A 21,460-nucleotide genomic window follows, 5' to 3' on the forward strand; every position below is an offset into this window, starting at 1 on the left:
ACTGATGCTTATCTGAGATTACCAGAACTGCAAAATAAGCTTGTCCAGGAGTGACAAAGAATGGCGTGTTGTGAACACTGACAAGCAGCACCCACTCTATAAGCTCTATCCAAGTTATAAAGATTTGTCTAATGCTTACAGTTACATTTACTTTTAAAACTATGCTGGGCGTGCGTTAGTTAGAGGTCGCTGGAGTGGCATGTCTTCTAATGCAAGGGTAATAAAGGTTAGTGCAATGCGGCTATCAGAATTGTACACAATTGAAAAGGAGGTGGAAAACCATGAAAATGTGATTTTCCCAGAGGATTTATTTTGGGTTTGCACATCACATGAAACCTTCATTGTCCTCTTTGCTCCCCAATAACTCAGATTTTTTTCAAACTTTTTTGCAACTATCTATTTCTCTTAGGTACCAATGACAGGCAATGTGATATAAGAATGGTACTCTACACTATACATTTAAATTACAAAAAAAACTACAAATGTTACATGTGTGATTCACCACAATGGTAATAATATATTTCACAAAGTCTGAGAAATACCATAGGAATCAATGGTAATAATTACTGTGATGTATCACACAATATATAAATTGCTATAATGGCCAAAGGATTATGTTAAATCTGTACAATTCACTGCAAAAACACCTGTGTAGAGGGTAAAAATCCTTTTTATTTTTTTAAATATAGTATTGAAATAATGGATTTCACATTTGATGATATAAACATTAAATGCTTTCATATGGAAACTATTGGTGTCATATTCTTCACCTGCAAATAAACATCTTCTTACGAAAAGAAAAAAAGGAAAAATGTTTTGGGCGATCCCAAAATTATTCTAGATGCTAAACAACAGTGACAAATCACAATACCTTCCATATGAATATCACTTCCTCGGCTACGGAGGCCGTAAGTCTTGATACATCTGTATAACAACTATTTATCAGGCTAATAATAATGCAATGGATGTAAAAGTGTGCGAGGGCCGGAGCGTGGCCGGGCTGGGGTTTGATTGCAGCCAAGAAAGCAGTAAGCGGCCCGGTAGGATTAACCCAGCAGGGGGGTGGAGGGGAAGCTGCTTCTGAATTGGACTACCGCGCTGTGTTAGTCCTTCCAAGCCAGTCACCAGTGGGTAAGAGCTGCACAGAGTAGGTCCAGAGAGGAGCAGTCTCTTTGCCTCCCTGCGCTGCTCTTCCAGCAATCCAATATTTTATTATTTTTTTTGAACATAGCTTTGATGACCACAAGTCAAGTATTTTTTCATCGATACTTTACATGAGTGCCTGGTGGATGTTTGAACCTTTTTGTAAAACTGAGGGACCTTGTTTTCATCTGCGACACCCTGCTTAAAGTCGGGAGTGTATTTTTACTTTTCATGTGATTTTCATTTTTTGACCAAATTCAGTTTCTGAAGGATGTGTTCATTCAAAATTAGCAAATATTTATCCTTGATAAAGTGTAACCATTATTACATCTACCACTATGCTGGGAAATTAAACTCGGGTTTGAGATTAAAAAAAATAAAAAATAAAAAGGGTAATGTACTGTATGTTACAGTTGCTTTAAGGTCTTTTTAATTTTCATGATAAAATGTTTTCTCAAAACAATTAACAATATCCAACATTCCCAGTAAATTCACATTTTCCCCTCTCAAGTTTAACTTTCTTCTTTCTTTCTTTCTTTCTTTCTTTCTTTCTACTTTTTCCATTTTCAATAACTAGATTAGTCCCAGAACAGAATTTCTACTACGTGGCATTGCAAGCTACATGAAATGGTGCATTATGGCCACATGAATCCAGCTATTCCACACAATGCCAAACATCAAGATGTTTCTAAATGTATTACACCTAAGCAAAGTACATTACAGTACATTGAAAGTTATTTAAATAGATATTACGCACAATGTGTGCTTCTTCCTTTGCCTTTTGAGCGCTATATGGTCCCTTGACAGTCAGTATAGATACCACTGGGTTAAATATAATTGTATCTTAAGGTTATTATCATATAGTGTATACATCCAAACTGTGCCGCAGCATTACCATGTCCTTTTGAACCACACCACGTCAAATGATTGTTTATATACTGATGAATCTAACAAAAGAATTTTACGACAATGTCATGCACCACTGTATAGAAACTTTGGGAATCAGCCTGATTGATTTTACCAACTAGCGCCCCTATTCAATATGCAATGAAGCTGCTCCCCCATGCCATGGTAGCCTCAAAGCTTCATCTATGTCATGTAGCAACCTCGCGGCATATTGAATAGGGGCTTGGTTACTATATCTTCACTTTTCCATAATGGAAAGACTGTAACGTACAAAGAAAATATAAATAGGAAAATGAAGAGGTTTGAGTTGGAAACACAATAAAATAACGCATCTGATAAGTAAGTGTTAAAGAATATAGAGTGTGATGGGGAAGTTAGAAAATAAATTTTTAGATGTGTGTGTGTATTGTACGTACATACTGTACATACATGTATGGTACATACAGTACATACACACAGTGAAAACGTACAGTAAATAGATGGGTACAACAATTAGCAAAAACTATTCCCAAAGCAGTATAAAAGCATACAAGAGACCAAATAGGTGGCAATAATACGGACTTTAACAAAAAAATACTGTAGATGTAAAAAAATTGTGTATTATTCGGACAAAACTATTTGTTTACAGAAATCCCCCAAATTCTAACTTTCTAACAAGTCTCTTAAAAAGTTAGTAGAAGGTAAAACATACAGGTAGAAAAATCCCCCGACGTTTTGTATGAAAACCTTTTCTCAAGGTATCAAGCGTGTCTGCTTTCTACCTTTTTAAGGAATTTGTAAGTGACCCAATTGTTTAGACTTTTGTACAAATTTATTTTTTCCTTAATAATACACTTTTTTTTTTTTTTTTTTTAAACATTTTTTATTGAAGTTTTTCGTGGGAGGGGGAAGTGGAGAACATAAAAGATGGGGGGGGGAGGGTACAAAAAATAAAGGCGGGGTGGGGGGGAATATATCCAGTTAGAATTTTACCGAGCAAATCATCTTATAACATTCAGTCACACAGTGAGTATATATAGCAGTTTTTACAACAGAATTAAGTGGGTATTACTTTCTGGTCGACCAGCACCCAGAATCCATGGCACCCACACCTTCTGGAAATCTGCGCAGGTGTCGTCGTTAAGACTGACCAGTTTTTCCATGCAGTACATCTACCAGACTTTATTTTTAACTTTAGGGATTGAGGGGATAGTTGGTTGCTTCCATACTGCCGCTAGTTCGCGTCTCGCGGCTGAAGACATGTGGCACAGTAATTTATTCTCATGTCTCATGAGGAGGTGATATGGTTTGTTTAAAAGGAACAGCCAGGGATCCAGGGGGAGGTCCAAACCGAAAAACCTCTGTGACCACATTTTGATTTCCAGCCAATAAGCTGATATGAGTAGGCACCCCCACCACATATGGAGAAATGTGGCCTGTGCTCCACATCCCTTCGGGCATACTGCTGGGTACCCTGGGATGAATTTAGCTAGCCTCGTAGGGGTTAAGTACCACCTCATCTGAACCTTATAGGCATTTTCTCTGATCGTGATACACATTGAGGATCTAGCAACCGTCTGAAAAATATCGTTCCATTCATCCATGTCTAGTTCCTCCTCTAGATCCCTTTCCCATTGGAGCATATATTTCAGTTTTTGATCATATGAGGAGGGGGGTTAACAAAGTACCCAAACAGGTTAGATATCAGTCCAGATGTGTTTCTGTCTGCCAGACAAAGTGTCTCAAATCTAGTTAGCGATTTGGGGGTTCAGATTTTGTTGTAGAAGGCCTTCAATTGAATGTATTGGAGGAAATGATTGTATGGGATAGCCTTTTCTTAATACACTTTTTTTTACATCTATCTTTCTCTTGGTGTCTGCATTATTGCCCCATATTTGACTTCTGGTCATAATAGTTGTCAGTGATGTGTGGTGCCATAGCTTTGTAGATAAAATGCACCCATTTTCTTAGAGATTGTGTGATACTGATCGAGGTAATTAAATCCCTTATAGATAATATATATTCTTTTTTTTAAATAGGAATCTTTTGGACCGAGACACATTTTCAAAGTCAGATCCAAGTAAGTAATCATTTTGTATTCTTTATTTGAATGTAAATGAATTAATGAGAGTAGAAAAGAAGGCCCATATTCACCTCTGAATGTATCATACTGTATGCATTTCCTTTGCATGAAAACATCTAATCACTAATACAAATATTAAAATAGCTGTATTAAAGGATAAAGTAAAAAAAGAAAAAATAATTAATAGAAATCTTAGTTTTTCTTTTTAAACTTTTAAACAAAAAGGGAAATAAAGACTTTTGCCAACATTTTGTTGTGGCAATTTCAATTAAAGCTGCAGTTCAGTCAATATCCTGCATGTTTGTTTTTTTTAATAAATCAGTTCTGTAGTAAGAAAAAATAATTTTAGCATTTTCTGTTTTAAAAAAAACAACTTTGAAAGACCAATTTTCTTGTATTCTATTTTAACAGCCATTTGCTAAGGCACTGCCCCTTCATGTCCTGTCACAAGCTCTGGCACACCCCTTTGTCAGCCCTGCCCTCCCTCTAGCACTTGTCAGTTCAGGATTGCTCATGAATATTCATGAGCTTCCACTGCCAGTCAAGCAGATTATAAACAAATGCCAGCTTTTAATATGTCACCAAATTTCGACCTATCAATACATGGAAAACGAATTGAGCTGCAGCTATACTGTTCTTTAGGTAATTAGAGATTGCACACATGAAACTATTGAAGTAAAAAAATAAATGTAAAAAAAAAAAAAAAAAAAAAGACTGAACTGCAGCTTTTAGCATTACAGTATGTATATTTACAGTACTAGGGAGTGCTATGCCTAACCTTTCTGATACAGTACAAGAAGACAGAAAAAGTCAGAGCACCTGGGCTCCCACGTCTGTGCTTAAGAATGTATATAAAAAGCTTCACAAGGCAATATTGTAACAGTTCAAATAATCATGTGTTGCATTGTATGAAAAAAGTGTCGACAATGAGTACAGGCTTCTTTTAAGTAGATAGTTGCTTGTTTAGCTGGTCGTATAATGCTCCGATTGAGGGCAGGGACAGCAAACTTGAAAGCAGTGTGAGGGGATGACCGCGCTGCCCGCAATAAAGGAACAACCGGACCACCTCAGTAGGCTTATTTTAAAAGTCACTCCCCTGGTGCTAGACTAGAGAAACAGCTTAATATTGCAGCAAGCAACAAGTGAAGTATAAAGTACTCACACGTTGTAGAGTGATATCCTGTGGTCAGCATGCTAACTGCTCCATTCAGATCAGTGAGGTAATATCCCGTGCTAACTGCTTGTCGATCAAAGAAAATGACGGTGACTGGATCAGGCAATCAGGTAAAAAAGAATCTCTTTATTGGATCATCAGCAAACGAACACTCACACAGAGGAACCTCTAACGCATTTTGGGCTTAACCTGCCCTTGGTCAAAGAGTACTCTTTGATGCAAGAAGATACCTTAGAGACCATTTCCTTGAGTGGGCTGCAAGGTGTCTACAGGCATAGCACTGCTTAGTAAATATGACCCCAAATATCTGTAGAATATCTGAAGATCTTGATCCAAGGGAAAGTCCTGTATAAAAAATATCCTAGCTCAATAAATATGGGTCTAAGTGGCTGATTTAATATTTTCTGGAGTGTGGTTGTCCGAAAACTCCTACAGTCAACTTAAATTGCCGTTTTCGGACGATCTGTCCACTTTATATTATATTGAATCAGCTCCTATGTGTCCTGTTTATTAATTGTGAGGGGCAGGGAATTCACTGTAAGATTATGCGAAGTTTAGATTCTATTACAATGCAAATAAACTACTGTAGTTACCATGGAATAAATGAGCTCTTTTCATTTACATAAATATTTGACAACAAATTCTATTTCCATATTTAACTGATTGTGATGGAGATGTGTGTATAACAAAATAGGTTGGGAAATACATTTTAAAAATACCTTTGCTTACTTAATTAGCAGAACATTGGCAGAAATATGTACCTAAAAATGCATCTTGCGGAAAGCATAAATGTAGCATAACATGTGATATAACAGCTTCTCATTTAAAAAATAAACTTTGACACTACAGTAATGATTGACTCTTCCGCCACCCTCCAGTATTTTCCTAAACGTTGTTCCTGACACTCTTATTGTCATGGAACAATAGTTACCTAATGGGGAAAGATAGGATAAGCTACCTTAGAATGTGATAGTGGGCTGAGCAAAGCCAGGTCTGTGTGTTTGGTCATAGCGAGCTACTTCCGGCACTCTCCCACCCACACCCACCAATAACAACACCGGACACTTCTAGAAAGAACAAGGCCACAGCTTTATTCATTTTTGAACTTCAAGTATTAAATTCATTGCCCACCCCCAGGCATGCTGGCTGCCCATAGTACAGAGCCCAACAGTGAATCTTACATTACCGCTAATATGGATATCCCTATGGATAAACCCCCAAGAGAGATTTGGACGATGAAATCAGCTCCTACACCTGAAACACTACAAGTGCCAATGCAAAAGCCTCTCTGGAGAAGGTGGCTTCATAACCCAACACCCTCTGTTACATAAATCAGTTTATTTAATAAAGTGACGGAAATATGCTTGCGCTCTTCCCGCCGACACACCTGACGTTTCCACCCTTGAATTACTCTCCATACAAGGAAATTCTTTGAAGTCCACCTTACCCTGAACGTTGGTAATAAAATGCTACACCCTCTAGAAACTGAAAAGAACAGACCACCATTGATGGTACTTCCTAAACAGCTAAACAGTTATGTGAACCTCAGAATGGGCAAACTATAGATCAAAGGCACAAACCCAACTCTTACACTCTTTCCATACTCTACAAAAAATGGCCCATGTACTTGGGGCAGCCGACCCAGCCATAAGTTCTGTTACAGTGCTCCACAGGTCAGGAGTGCATCTCATAGCGGGTGTCCTCTATCCATGGCACCAGCCTCCAGAATAACGGAAATTTAAAGCGGGTAAGTGCATCAGCAATTAGATTAATGGACCCTGGTAAGTGTACAGCCTTAAAGCAAGTATTACAATTAAGACTGTGAAGCACCAACTGCAGCAATAAACAAATAACCGCAGGAGAATGCAGCGTGTAACTTTTTTTTTAGATTCAAGTACTACATGAATTAAATATTCTAATGCCTTAATTTTTGATGGTGGCAGCCATTTCCACTGAATCAATTTAGATGTCTCAAAATGTAATTACAGAGGCAGGGCCTTCCGTTTTCTCTTCTGCCAGTGGTACCCACATTTTATAGGCATCTTTCCGGCCCCACAAACAAAAATCATGTAAACAAGGCACTCCATCGAGGCCTGACTCGGTCTTTACCACCAATTCTAGAAAATAATTTAATAGTGAAAAATAAGAGCAAGAGATGGAGCAGCCCATAGGCAGGCAAAGATCAACATAAAACTGCCCTTCAAAACATCCAGAAGATGGAATGATTACACTGCTAGCAGCCTAAAAGTTGCGTATATGCCAGCTTTTGCCATAGGAGCCCCTCTGCTACAACGTCTGCCCATGGTGTTATCAAATGACACATAATGCACTATAGTTATGCTAGAAGGAATACCATAATTCACTAAACTACCCTCTGGGAATGAAAGATAGTAGATTAGATGAAAAGCCCCGGGCACCTTTTTTGGAACCCACAAATTGTCCAATGGTGGGGGATCAAAAGGACCCGCCATGCAGCCTAAAGTCACTTCTTTATTAAACTTCAGCTGAACTACCGGTCTATGGGCCTCATGCAGTAAGCCCCGATAAGGCGTTTTTCGCCATTTTTTCCCTTCCAGATTCAGTAAGCCCCGATAAGTGGGAATTATCGGCAACTTTTGTTCCGAAAAAAAAAAATTCGCCACCCGGCTGCCGATAAGCCACTTATCGGGACTTTTTTAACCCGGCTGAATTCAGTAAGCCCCGATCAGCTTTTCGGTGCTGATCGGCAGGCCAGATTGGAGATTTTATGGCCAATCCGTCCCGCCAACTAAAGTTGGCAACTTGCTGGAGGAGAAGCATCGGCAAGGGCGACACTTAGAAAAAATCAGCCCTTTTTCCTGCCTGTGATTGATGCTGGGGGTCTCTGGAGCTGATACCCGCACCGGAGCCCCCCGGCATGCATCCGAGGCAGGAAAAAGGCATTTAAAAGCCACTTCATTACCTTAGCGGCTAACTGCTAAGGCAATGAAGGGGTTAACCCACCGTGCCAGCGTTATTGTGGGTAGCGAGGGTGGGTGAAGGGGGTATTTGGCCCTGGGTGTGAGTTTAGGACTTGCGGGGGGGTTGCGGGGGCACTTAACCCCTTCACAACCGTAGCGGTTAATACCGCTACGGTCCTGAAGGGGTTAAGGCCTCCCGCTACCCACCCGCAAGCCCTAAACAACCACCGTTGGGGCTAATACCCCCTTCACCCACCCCCACTACCCACAATATTAAAAAAATACACACCCGAGCCCCACAATAACTAAATAAATAAATAATTAAAGAAATATATATATATATATATATATATATATATATATATATATAAACCCAACAAACACCTATACCCCCCTAACATACTGTATAGTAATGTGCACAATGACTATTATCCACAAATGGATAATAGTGCAGTTGTCCATTTACAATACATACACACCAATAAAGACATTAAATACATGTAGCACTCACCCATGTGCGGCTGCCACGATGAAGGCCATCCTCTTCTTCATCCTGCCCATGCCCCATCCGCTTCTGCAAAACAGACACAAGAATTAAAACATCCAATGTAATGTCCCCTAACCCCTTAATCACCATAGCGGTTATTAACCGCTACAGTCATTAAGGGGTTAACCCACCATCACCCACATACCCTCCCCCACTAACCCCCCCACCCCTGAGGCCTAACCACCCTCACCCACTACCCACTACCCTTGGGGCCAATACCCCCTCCCCCAGCACATACAGTACAATAATGAGCCAAATAAATATTATCCACATAGGTATAATACATTATTTGGCCATTATTAAACACATTGAATACGGTAATAAAGTGAATTAAATTGTACTAACCTCATCAATAAGAAGTCTCCATCGCCAGCATCATCCTTGGGGTCCGTTGCCAAAATAATAAATAGCCAAAACATCTCAATACCAGTAACATAACAATGAACCCCTTAATCACCTTATCGGGTACTAACCTGAAAGGTAATTAAGGGGTGAAGCCATCCTGCAATGCCAACAACACTTATGCATAACATCCTCAATGATTTAAAAACCAATTGCCTAACCAAATCCCATTTAATCATTCAATCTGAAGGCTCACATGCCTCTTAAAACATTGCATTTACAGTGTATACATGTAGCATAACATGTAAAGTACATGTACACGCTGCAAATCAATGTTAACAATACAATAATCCCACTCAAATCGCCATACATCACAAGAAGTATATTATTTAATCCAATAAACTCACCATCAATGAATTAACACACATCAATTACATCCCTAAACAATTAAAATACCATCCATACCAATTACACAATGAACTAAAGCTATCGTAACAGAGAACCACTTCAAAACATAGAAAAAAGTACACCAACAATTACAATATACTAAAGCAAGGCTTTCCATAACCTACTGTACGGCCTAGAAGCCCAAAACTTACATCTCTCTAATAATAAAATACATTTACCACACATCTATGCATAGCCACAATGATTAACAATACAGAATATCAAGCTTTAACAACAGTATCATTTCTTACCCTGTATATATATATATCTGTAGACATACATACATACATACATACAGTGGCAACAAATGATATGCATTTAAAAAAATGAACACATGAAAAAGCAACAAAAAACACAGTTACATTCAATACATTTCTTTCTTTAACTTACCATTACTTGCCCCCACCGACTCCCGTTGATCAGCTTACTCACGAACCAATCCACGAACCAATCCACGACACAATCCACGAAACAATCCAGGAACAGGAAACCATGAAATAAAAAAGCATTACAAATTAAACATTAAAATAATAAAACATGACAATCAAGGGTTGTTCTAGTTTTAATCCATGTGAATCTGTATTAAAATACCTTGTTCCGGGGTCTTCTTGCCGTCCGGTGCCACGCCCAGGTCTTCAATCTTCAGGAGGAGGTCCGTCCTCCTCGGCGTCTGTCTTCAAAATGAGACGCCATAGGCTTTTAAAGGCCTATGACGTCACATTTGTCGTCATATGGTTCCCACGGCCCTGATTGGGCCGTGAAAACCATGTGTTTTGGCCGATGTAAAAAAAATTGATGACGTCACTTAAAGGCAATGACAGCACAGCCAATCAGAATGGCTTTGCTGCAATTGCCTTTAAGAAAACGTCATGAAAAGACACATGGCCGGACTCACATGGTACTTGAACCAATCAGAGTAGGGTTGGAGTTCCCACGCTCTGATTGGCTGCCGTACCATGTGAGTCCGGCCATGTGTCTTTTCATGACGTTTTCTTAAAGGCAATTGCAGCAAAGCCATTCTGATTGGCTGTGCTGTCATTGCCTTTAAGTGACGTCATCAATTTTTTTTACATCGGCCAAAACACATGGTTTTCACGGCCCAATCAGGGCCGTGGGAACCATATGACGACAAATGTGACGTCATAGGCCTTTAAAAGCCTATGGCGTCTCATTTTGAAGACAGACGCCGAGGAGGACGTACCTCCTCCTGAAGATTGAAGACCTGGGCGTGGCACCGGACGGCAAGAAGACCCCGGAACAAGGTATTTTAATACAGATTCACATGGATTAAAACTAGAACAACCCTTGATTGTCATGTTTTATTATTTTAATGTTTAATTTGTAATGCTTTTTTATTTCATGGTTTCCATTTCCTGGATTGTTTCGTGGATTGTGTCGTGGATTGGTTCGTGGATTGGTTCGTGGATTGGTTCGTGGATTGGTTCGTGAGTAAGCTGATCAACGGGAGTCGGTGGGGGCAAGTAATGGTAAGTTAAAGAAAGAAATGTATTGAATGTAACTGTGTTTTTTGTTGCTTTTTCATGTGTTCATTTTTTAAAATGCATATCATTTGTTGCCACTGTATGTATGTATGTATGTATGTATGTATGTCTACAGATATATATATATACAGGGTAAGAAATGATACTGTTGTTAAAGCTTGATATTCTGTATTGTTAATCATTGTGGCTATGCATAGATGTGTGGTAAATGTATTTTATTATTAGAGAGATGTAAGTTTTGGGCTTCTAGGCCGTACAGTAGGTTATGGAAAGCCTTGCTTTAGTATATTGTAATTGTTGGTGTACTTTTTTCTATGTTTTGAAGTGGTTCTCTGTTACGATAGCTTTAGTTCATTGTGTAATTGGTATGGATGGTATTTTAATTGTTTAGGGATGTAATTGATGTGTGTTAATTCATTGATGGTGAGTTTATTGGATTAAATAATATACTTCTTGTGATGTATGGCGATTTGAGTGGGATTATTGTATTGTTAACATTGATTTGCAGCGTGTACATGTACTTTACATGTTATGCTACATGTATACACTGTAAATGCAATGTTTTAAGAGGCATGTGAGCCTTCAGATTGAATGATTAAATGGGATTTGGTTAGGCAATTGGTTTTTAAATCATTGAGGATGTTATGCATAAGTGTTGTTGGCATTGCAGGATGGCTTCACCCCTTAATTACCTTTCAGGTTAGTACCCGATAAGGTGATTAAGGGGTTCATTGTTATGTTACTGGTATTGAGATGTTTTGGCTATTTATTATTTTGGCAACGGACCCCAAGGATGATGCTGGCGATGGAGACTTCTTATTGATGAGGTTAGTACAATTTAATTCACTTTATTACCGTATTCAATGTGTTTAATAATGGCCAAATAATGTATTATACCTATGTGGATAATATTTATTTGGCTCATTATTGTACTGTATGTGCTGGGGGAGGGGGTATTGGCCCCAAGGGTATTTGGTAGGACTCCCCTGTGGGTAGTGGGTGAGGGTGGTTAGGCCTCAGGGGTGGGGGGGTTAGTGGGGGAGGGTATGTGGGTGATGGTGGGTTAACCCCTTAATGACTGTAGCAGTTAATAACCGCTATGGTGATTAAGGGGTTAGGGGACATTACATTGGATGTTTTAATTCTTGTGTCTGTTTTGCAGAAGCGGATGGGGCATGGGCAGGATGAAGAAGAGGATGGCCTTCATCGTGGCAGCCGCACATGGGTGAGTGCTACATGTATTTAATGTCTTTATTGGTGTGTATGTATTGTAAATGGACAACTGCACTATTATCCTTTTGTGGATAATAGTAATGTTGCCCATTACTGTATTGTATGTTGTGTATTGCTGCTATGTTTATTGTGGGCATTTGTCCCCAATAAACATGCTACTATGCGTTAACCCCTTCATTGCCTTAGCGGCTATCCGCTATGGTAATGAAGCAGCATTAATGTATTTTAATAATATTGTGCGGGAGCAGGAGGCCCCCTGAGCTGAAGCGCATTTATTTGTGGCTCAGAGACCCCCTGCTTCCCGAGTTACAGGCCCCGGTTTGGGCCATCGGTTACAGTGTGGACGCCATATTTGTTGCGGGGACGCTATAAACATGGCGGCGACACTGCCACCCGATGACACATACCAGGGCCTGTAACTCGGGAAGCAGGGGGTCCCTGCTCCACAAAGCAATGCGGTTCAGCTCAGGGAACCCCCTGCTCACTGTACAGTATTATTAAAAATACATTCATGCTACTTCATTACCGTAGCACATAGCCGCCAAGGTAAGGAACGAGTCTTTATTGATGTGTGTTTTTTACTGATAGTGTAGATATGCAGAGGGTCTCCGGAGCAGAACCGCGTTGGTTTCAGCTCCGGGGACCCCGTGCTCCCCGAGATACAGGCCCCTTTTGGGGTGCCGGTATCCCTCTGCTTTGTTTACAGGTCGCGGTCACGTGATGGGGACCTTTAAACGCAGAGGGATACCGGCACCTCATAAATTGGCCTGTATCTCAGGGAGCAGGGGGTCCCCGGAGCTGAAACCAACGCGCTTCAGCTCCGAAGACCCCCTGCACATGTACACTATCAGTAAAAGTTGTTTTTAAATACTTTATTTATTGCCGATGTTTGCGCTGAGAGAGCGGCTTGTCTCTCTCAGCTGCAAACATCTATCGGCAGAAAAGGCCTTATCGGGAGCCAGGCTGTATCGGCACAGGCTCATCGGCAGCTTTGCTTTCGCAGTGTTTCGGCAGGGATCGGAAGGATTCGGCCCTTACTGAATACTGCGAGGGCAAATCGCCAAAAAAAAGCCTTTTCGCAATTCTTGCCAAAAATGTTGTATCGGGGCTTACTGCATGAGGCCCTATGTTCCTCTGCTGACCCAAGACTTTTACTGCACGTGGCGATACCACTCTCCCCCACCGGGAGATGAAACCCATATTGTAAGCCTTGGAAAAGTAATAGCGGAGATCTATTGGGATAGTTGGTGAGCCAAGGCAGCATCACGCCTGTGCTCACCGGATTCAGAGCCTTTAGGGACAGCCTCACACACTGCAAGTTTCAGCCTTAGTTTTTAAAAACATTTCAACATTGGGTAACTCACAAAACAGTTTGAATCATGCCTGAATGGACACAACTCCCCCCCACGCTCCCCCACCCCAGCTTTTCAAGGAGCAACCCACTTCCTGGCGCTCCTTCTCAGCACCGCCTGACTACCATCTCTGTATCTCACTTAAATCCCATCATAATTCCAACCCCACCACCAGGTTACCAGCCCAGCCACCTTCACCCTTCTGTAACTCTCTGAGCCACCCGAAGGGGAGTAGAAGTGAGATTCAGGTTTGCATGCCATAGAGTCCTTGCCCCAGCGCATGGGCTGTCTTTAAGGGGTGGAAGTGTCCTTACACAAAGCAGAATTGAGCAGCTATGAAAAGAGTCATATGCAGCATCAAGTTGGAAAGAGCACACTCAACAATAGTGATTATTTTCATTATTTGCAGAGCAAGTGAATACCATTTCAGACATTTGAAAAATGTATATCTATCATCTATAAATATTTGGCAACTTTTTATCACACACACAAGTTCCTCCAAAAGTACAGTGGAGCAAAGATAAAGGGGCCTTTCACTAATGAACCGTGAGGTGTCGTCTGCCGCTGAAAACTTTCTGTGTAATAGCACTGCATAAAAAATAAGGGCTAAATACCCATGAGTGCATCTGCATGGTTTCTGTGGTTTGTATAATGGAGGGTTTTTGTCACTGTTTTACCCACCATAACCTAATTGGTTCAACATTGATTATTTCAAGAGCCACAATTATTTTCGGTAGCACTGCACTGTACAAACTATGTAAATCATAGTTATTCCATAACCAAATACATAATGGATATGCCATATTTATCACATGACCTAGAAACCTATTGATTAGCAATACTTAAAGCGACAGAATATGAATCATTATGGTGTACATTTTACTGATCTATTATTCATACTGTATAATATAGTTAGTCCAAAGCTTCATACTGTAAGTGGTTTATTATTTAGTACATCATTTGTCATTTTCTCAATTACTCTTCGCTAGAACTGCACTGTATGTAATGATAGATTGTCATATTAAACATAAAAAGTGCAGACAGTGCGTTTGTTTTTAATTGCAAGGGGACCACACATACAATTGATCAGTCAAATGTTTTTTTTTTTATTCCTTAAACTGTCTCACAAGGATAGAGATTTTATCTAATTACCAGTATAAAGGCTAGATTACAAATCCTAAAAGTTGGCAGACATTGACAGCTCTTGGATATACTGCCAACGAAAAATCTGGTTTTGTTTAACGTTTTGAAATACATATTGGCATTTATAAGATGATTACATTTTTAAGCACGCACTGTAAAACAAAACATTCAATACATATCTGGCCTGTACAAAGCAGTGTGGGAAGTATTCGCTTTAATTAATCATTGCCCTTGAGTAGCACGTACTGTACACATACAAACATGACCATTACATTACCAACATCTGGATGGTATGCAACATGAAAAAAAAAAAAGAAAGATGGCAAAGAGATTGTCAAAACTGCCTTATTGATGCCACTACTTTTACTGTGGTCTTCTGAACCTTTCTTTTCTGTATGTCTACAGGGTACTGCTTTTGATGTTGTTTTATTGGAAAGAAGAAAGTACATTTTGCCATATTGTGTTATGAATTTTGTATTTTAAGGAGAAATATCAGTAGTTTTACTAAGCAGGATTCTGATGTTTTTTTTTCAATAGCAAAAGGAGTTGAAAACTGTGCTTGTCAGAGTAGCATTTATAAATAAAATGGGCATTATTTTACGTTGCACTTTTTATAAACCTAGCACTTGTTTTTGATCCAGCACTACAAGAAACTATGATGCGTGTCCCCGAAACAGCTGTCAAGACCCATGGTGTTCAAATATAATTGAAGAAAAAAATGAAGCAGACCAGATATGTTTTGCAGAACCATTTGATAATGTGTATGGTAGTTCTGTGGTCATCTGTGTGTTTTTGTGGACTCCTGAAGCTGCTGCACTTAGATTACTTTGTGAAAATCCAGTTTATAATATATTTAAAACAGCAATCCCCTCCTGAAACCTATATGGGCTTGACTCGTATAATGCTAGTATCTTACATTGAGCATGTCCATATTTGTGTGTGTTAAAAATCATGGGTTTCTTAATCTCTAGCGTTTTGAGGTTACCATGTTAACGTTTGGACCGCACTAGGCTCTGGGGCGAGCTCCATTTTAAACACTTATGTCTCCTGAAAGGTGCATGGGATTTTAAGAATAAAAACTGTTTTGGAAAGGGCAAGAAGAGATCTCTTAAAACAAGTAAAAAATACCAACTATAAAGCATAATCATCGCATACTGCTTTAAATACACTTGTTTGCACTATAGCGCTGCAATCCTTCAGTTGTTTCTTTTTTCCTGCCAAAACCACAGTACATGTGGCATCAATTACACCATGGCATCAACATAACCATAGTACTCCCGGCTAAGGAAATACTTGACATTTTTGCTCCCAGCATTTTTTTGAGTGAAACATGGCTGAATGCATTGCCACCGAGCTAATGAATCTGAGCAACATTGTTATGATGCGCGATGTTCCCCTTATTCATTAGCTTGTTAGCAATGAGGTTTCCTGCAGTTTTGTTTTTTCTACCAATAATCTCAGGACATACAAAGTTAATTGTTGATCTGTTGTGCGGCTCCAGTGGTAAGGTTGGGGCCACAATATGCAAGCGGATCCCACAATCCAAGTAGCAGTAAAAAGAAATAATTAGGGGGTGAGTATCGCAGCTGTAAGATTACTTTGTACGGTGCAGATTTTATTTATTTCGCACTAATATGAAAGCATGAATTCAAGCTAAAGCAGCAATCCGCTCTACAGTACTTACCATTAAAAAAAACCCATCTCCTTTCTTTTTACAATTACAAGCTCCTTTCGCTGTGGTTTTTAGCCACCACATTCTATTTCAATTTTGTGGTTGAATTCTGATGATATCAGTTGCTGAAAATGTTTTTCCCGGGGAGGCTAAAATGGCCGCTGCTATTCACAAACATTAAGACCACAGAGTTTGCCATGGTAACAGCTGATGGCAGCTAAATCTTAAGCATGTAAAATCTCAACAAAAATTAAGAAATTAGAATTAGAAATAGATTAGTATAAATCAATTATCAGGTTAAGTTATGACCTGAGTTTGTTTTTTTTTTGTTTGGGAATTGCTGCTTTAACACTTTGAGTTTCCAGTTCCACATAATACCATATTGATCTGATGACTATGTTTTATGGGCAAAAATCTAGATTGGCACCTTAAAATGTTTCGACGTGTTCTAAAACTTTTTACCTTTTTAAAATGTTTCCTCCTGTTTCTAGAAACGGTTTCCAGACGTTAAAGGGGCTTCACTGTTTTATCTCCAGCATTTTCTCTCCCATGTCATGTCTTCTAGTTGAATATTTGACAGGGGGTGTGAAAAATAAAAACAAGCTGTTATAATTAAGCTGGATAGAGGTTCCTGTTGTGATAATAAAGGAAAATTGACAGGCTTTCAAAAAATGATTGAACACATCTTATACTCATCTTTTATTTCTTAAGGTAACAGTCACCTTGCAAAATGGATTCCCCAAACTCATCAATTACTATGGGCGGTGCTCTCTTTGGCTCTGCACATTTTTTTCTCTGGAGCTATTTATAGATGGATTAAAAGGCCTCCAAGCAACAAAACTAATGAATCTTTTATGGAAATTGTAGAAGATGGCCTACTACTTAAACTGAAATCTATTTAAACTGAAACTCACAGGCCTTTATCCCCTGTACCCAATTTTTCAACTCTCTGTCCATGAAATGTCTGTGAATTTACTGTATAACCTCTGTTCTTTTAACGTAACCATGTATTGTTATTACTCTGTGCCCAGGACATACTTGAAAACGAGTGGTAACTCTTAATGTATTACTTCCTGGTAACACATTTGTATAAATAAATAAATTAGTAGATACTGTAATAAGACTTGTGGGGTAACCCTGAATTGGTGGAGCCGGCAAAGCTCCTGACCATACATAAAAGCTGAATTGCTTAATTTACCTTAATACCAGAGATCTCCACCCAAAACCATAATAAACAGCCAGACAACATATTTAGATGAAAACGACCACAGCATTTATTAAAACAAACATAGTGTAAGGAATCCGTTCCTGGTTTGGGCTGGAGCTCACTCTTGTTGAGTTGGTGAGCTCTCAGGCACACCTTCCCTTGGATTTGCAAGCACTGTCACCTGGGCTTGCAATCACTGCAGCTCTGTCTCTCTGCTCTGGCATTGGAGGAATTCTCACACACCCATGTCTTGGGATTGGCTATCTGCCCTTCTAATACTGGCCTCTCCCTTTGACTCATGGCTGAGCATAACCCAAGATTCACTTGGATGTAACTGTGTTTGCCACAAGCTACATTGCCTTAGCCTTGCCTTGTTCCAGAGACCTGCATTTACCCCAGACAGAGGTCTGCTTCCTGGTTCCTGTGTTGAAGCGCTGGATCCCCAGTACCAGCCTTCACCTGTTCCTGAGACCTGCTGCATTCAACCCAGGCAGAGGTCTCCTATTTGGTTCCTGTACTGAAGCACTGGATCCCCAGTGCTAGTCTTGCCTTGTTCCAGAGACCTGATTCATTCACCCCAGGCCTCTGCTTCCTGGTTCCTATGCTGAAGCGTTTGCCTTTCTCCTGAGACCTGCATTCTCCTCTTGCAGAGACCTTATCATGGGCCACTCCCAAGCCTCGTGCAGAGTCTTTTCCCGCACATCAGCTGCTATGCTGAAGCAGAATGCTCCTGACTTCCGGTTGCCGAACTCTAGCCTAGACATCGACTACCCTACCGGCTCCAACCCTGGCCCTGGCGTGTCAATGGATTACTCTGGCCTCTCCAACACTGACCCTGCTACGAATTACTACAAACTGCGCAATCCAGAACCGGCTTCGTGGTCTAAGGTCGGTGTATTCACATCCCCACCTCAGCCCAGCGGTCCGGTCCCGGTTTGTGGCGAGCACGTCCGTTACACATAGTCCTTGCCATCCATTAACCATTTAACATATTTTAATGTATGCCAGCCACTGGCTTAAATGCCACTGGTCATGTATAAAACCTTATCAAGCCAAAGGTTAGCGCAACCTGAGCTGCAAGCTAAAGGTGTTGTGCTACCTTCCCAAGGCCATATATGGCCAACAAAAATCCATCAGCTTTTAACAGCATACATCTGGCAAGGACATTCCACCACTAGTTTGTACCTGACAAACCTGGGATGAGCAAAACGCCCACACAAAGCCTTTCATCCTGCAAACCCATTTTGAAGATGTTCAACCCAATCTCATTCAGATAAACCCCATCGTTCCTCAAAACATATCTATTCTCTCTCTCTAACTCCCTATGCCTGACTACCACACCACCTACTTTGCTTACAAAACATGATTGTGATGGTAGAGGAGTAAATTTGGCTGCTCTTAAATAAAGGTTAAGCCCGATTACCCCTACCTGTCAATGATATGATATATTTATTTATGTAGTACTGTTTATTGTACCAGTCCTATATATGTTATTTTGAAAGTATGTAAAACTGTGATGTACAGCTCTGTTCAAGAGGGTGGACCTGCAGGGGGGGTTAACTCTGTCTTGCAAAAGAAGCTGTAATCACATCAGTTTGGTATTGTAGGCCTGGACACTGTGATGCGATTAGGCTCATTGTTGAGGAACCAGGGTGAGGTTGATCACCTGCTGAGTGGACTTGTTCTGTAAGAAATCTGTAAGCCCTGGGACTGTATCTGTATTGTATGACCGTGGAGTGGAATTGTGTGGGCATTGTCCTGTATCTGCCTAAATCCTGTGGACTATGTTAAAGATAGGAATTACCGTATTTGGGCATGCTATTTTGGGCTTTCTGGCCTACCTTCAACCCCAGTAATTCCATCAACCGGGTCTGGGGCCATGTGCAGAGACTAAGACTATTGTTCCTACCCAGACTAGCTGGCATCTCCCTGATTAGGACCGGGATATAAATACTCATTCTCCCCAGCCTCAACAGAGTCATTCTGTACCTGATAGTCTTTGTGAAGGCTGTGTGCTGACAGAGCTTAAAAAGCTGACAGGGAGTCAGCAGAAGGAGACCAAGTGCAGGGGTCTGATGCATCCAGTGCAGTCTGTGTGTGCAGCGTCGTCCTGCGCTGTTTGGAGTGAAGCAATAACGTAGAGCAAGGCAGTTCTGTCCATACTACTGAGTACAGCAGTGCAAATTGGGAACGCATATTGCAGTAAGCTTCTGGACGGAGGTCCCCTCACCTAGGACTTTAGGTGGTTCCCCCAGCTACCCCAGTTGGGTGAATTTGTGTGTGTGTCTTATGTACTGGAAGTTGTGGAACCTTTTTCCAATAAATTCTATTTTGTTCAACACTGCAGTTCTGTCTAGTGTAATGATCCCTGGTGTAATTGTCCTTAACTTCCATAACAATGATATTGCAGCGTTGTCCTTCTGTCTACATTTTTCCAAAGCTAACAAATCCCATGCATTTCGCCCTCAATCTCAGAAAAATCTCAGTCCAGACCACCACAATTCTAGAAAACAGTGCCAAACATCTTGCTAGGTCCTATATTATTATATTCATTAGTTCTACTGTCTTAAATAGACCCAAATAAATTCCCCAACAATGTACCACTAAAATCACATGATCCCTAACTAAACGTCTAATACACATAATTTCAGGTAATAACTGAAACCAATGTAAACCCCTAATGCCTCTCCATCTTACCCTATCTTCATATACACCAAGAGTCCTACTATATGGCTGTCTTTCTGCTCTTTTGCTGCCCAGTAAACAAAGGAATGACCGATTATTCACACCAATGGAGACTCACTACCTACTGTAAATGAAATTTTTTTTATCAACACAATACTACACTAAGTGTGTACTAACATAACTTTATATCTATAAAGCCCATGTGGCCGCTGACAAGAATTCTGTTATTAAACTGATGATTCCACTGAAACCAGCCACTGCTGCATCTGGTGCCAATTTCCAAAGTACCCGAGAGGTATGAAACGCATCAGCGTGCGCCTCCGCGAGGTGCCCGCTATTTTTGTATATGCCCAGTAACTAATAAATCATCATTTTTAGTGACCCAGCAGCATCAGCCTTTTATTTGGCATTTCCACTATAGCAGTGCTTGGCGCTTCTCCCTTGCTGGGGATTCCCTTTCCTGCATTATCCATTTGAGCCGGTACATGCCTATCCAGATTGCTTCAATCAAGTGAGTACTGAAGCCTTATTACCTTATTGTCTTACTGAATGATCCAGCTCCAGGACATTGTTATTCCAATAAGTTGGGGGTTGGGTTGATCCACATGGGCGGCCCTGACTTATCCCATTTATATTATTGGTTTATGCTTGCATTAGGAGCACCTCTAGGATCTACCTCTGGGTGGACATTGTGGATTTGAATTTATTACATTTCATTGCTTCATTGCATCATTTATATACCTTCTATGCCATTATTTTTCACTCTTCTAGAGCTCTACATTGGGAGATTTATTTCTCCTGTTTGTCGACTAATCAGACTAAGCAGAGAATTTGCAGAATTGTTTGTTAATTGCTTGTACCACTCCCAAATTGTCGGACCAGAAAGTGACCCTTCTATCCCAAAGCGGTCGCCCCAAATTTCAACTGCTACAGCAATTAGAAATAGCTAAAGCAACATTACATTCTTGATCAAACCAAACTCTTCCCAATACCGCTGGCCATTTTCACACCATTCACCTGGCAGATAAGCCCCAAAGCCCATTGATCCTGCCGCATCCGTAAATAGCGCTAAATCATTATTCCCTACTTCTTCCTGTTGCCAACAT

General features: G+C 40.4%; 1 protein-coding gene across 2 annotated transcripts in view; it reads left to right on the forward strand.

Moving 5' to 3' along the window:
• Positions 1–21,460, forward strand: part of CPNE8 (copine 8) — a 458,893-nt gene that overhangs the window by 159,659 nt on the left and 277,774 nt on the right. For both annotated transcript variants that reach the window (XM_075599768.1, XM_075599767.1), the window contains exon 2: positions 4,068–4,108. Coding sequence is in view for 1 of the 2 variants with exons in the window: in XM_075599767.1 (XP_075455882.1) it covers positions 4,068–4,108 (41 nt within the window). In the remaining variant the exon portion in view is untranslated. The remainder of the gene's footprint in view (positions 1–4,067; positions 4,109–21,460) is intronic.

Source organism: Ascaphus truei, chromosome 5 (genome assembly GCF_040206685.1).
Source record: "Ascaphus truei isolate aAscTru1 chromosome 5, aAscTru1.hap1, whole genome shotgun sequence".
Lineage (NCBI taxonomy): Eukaryota > Metazoa > Chordata > Amphibia > Anura > Ascaphidae > Ascaphus > Ascaphus truei.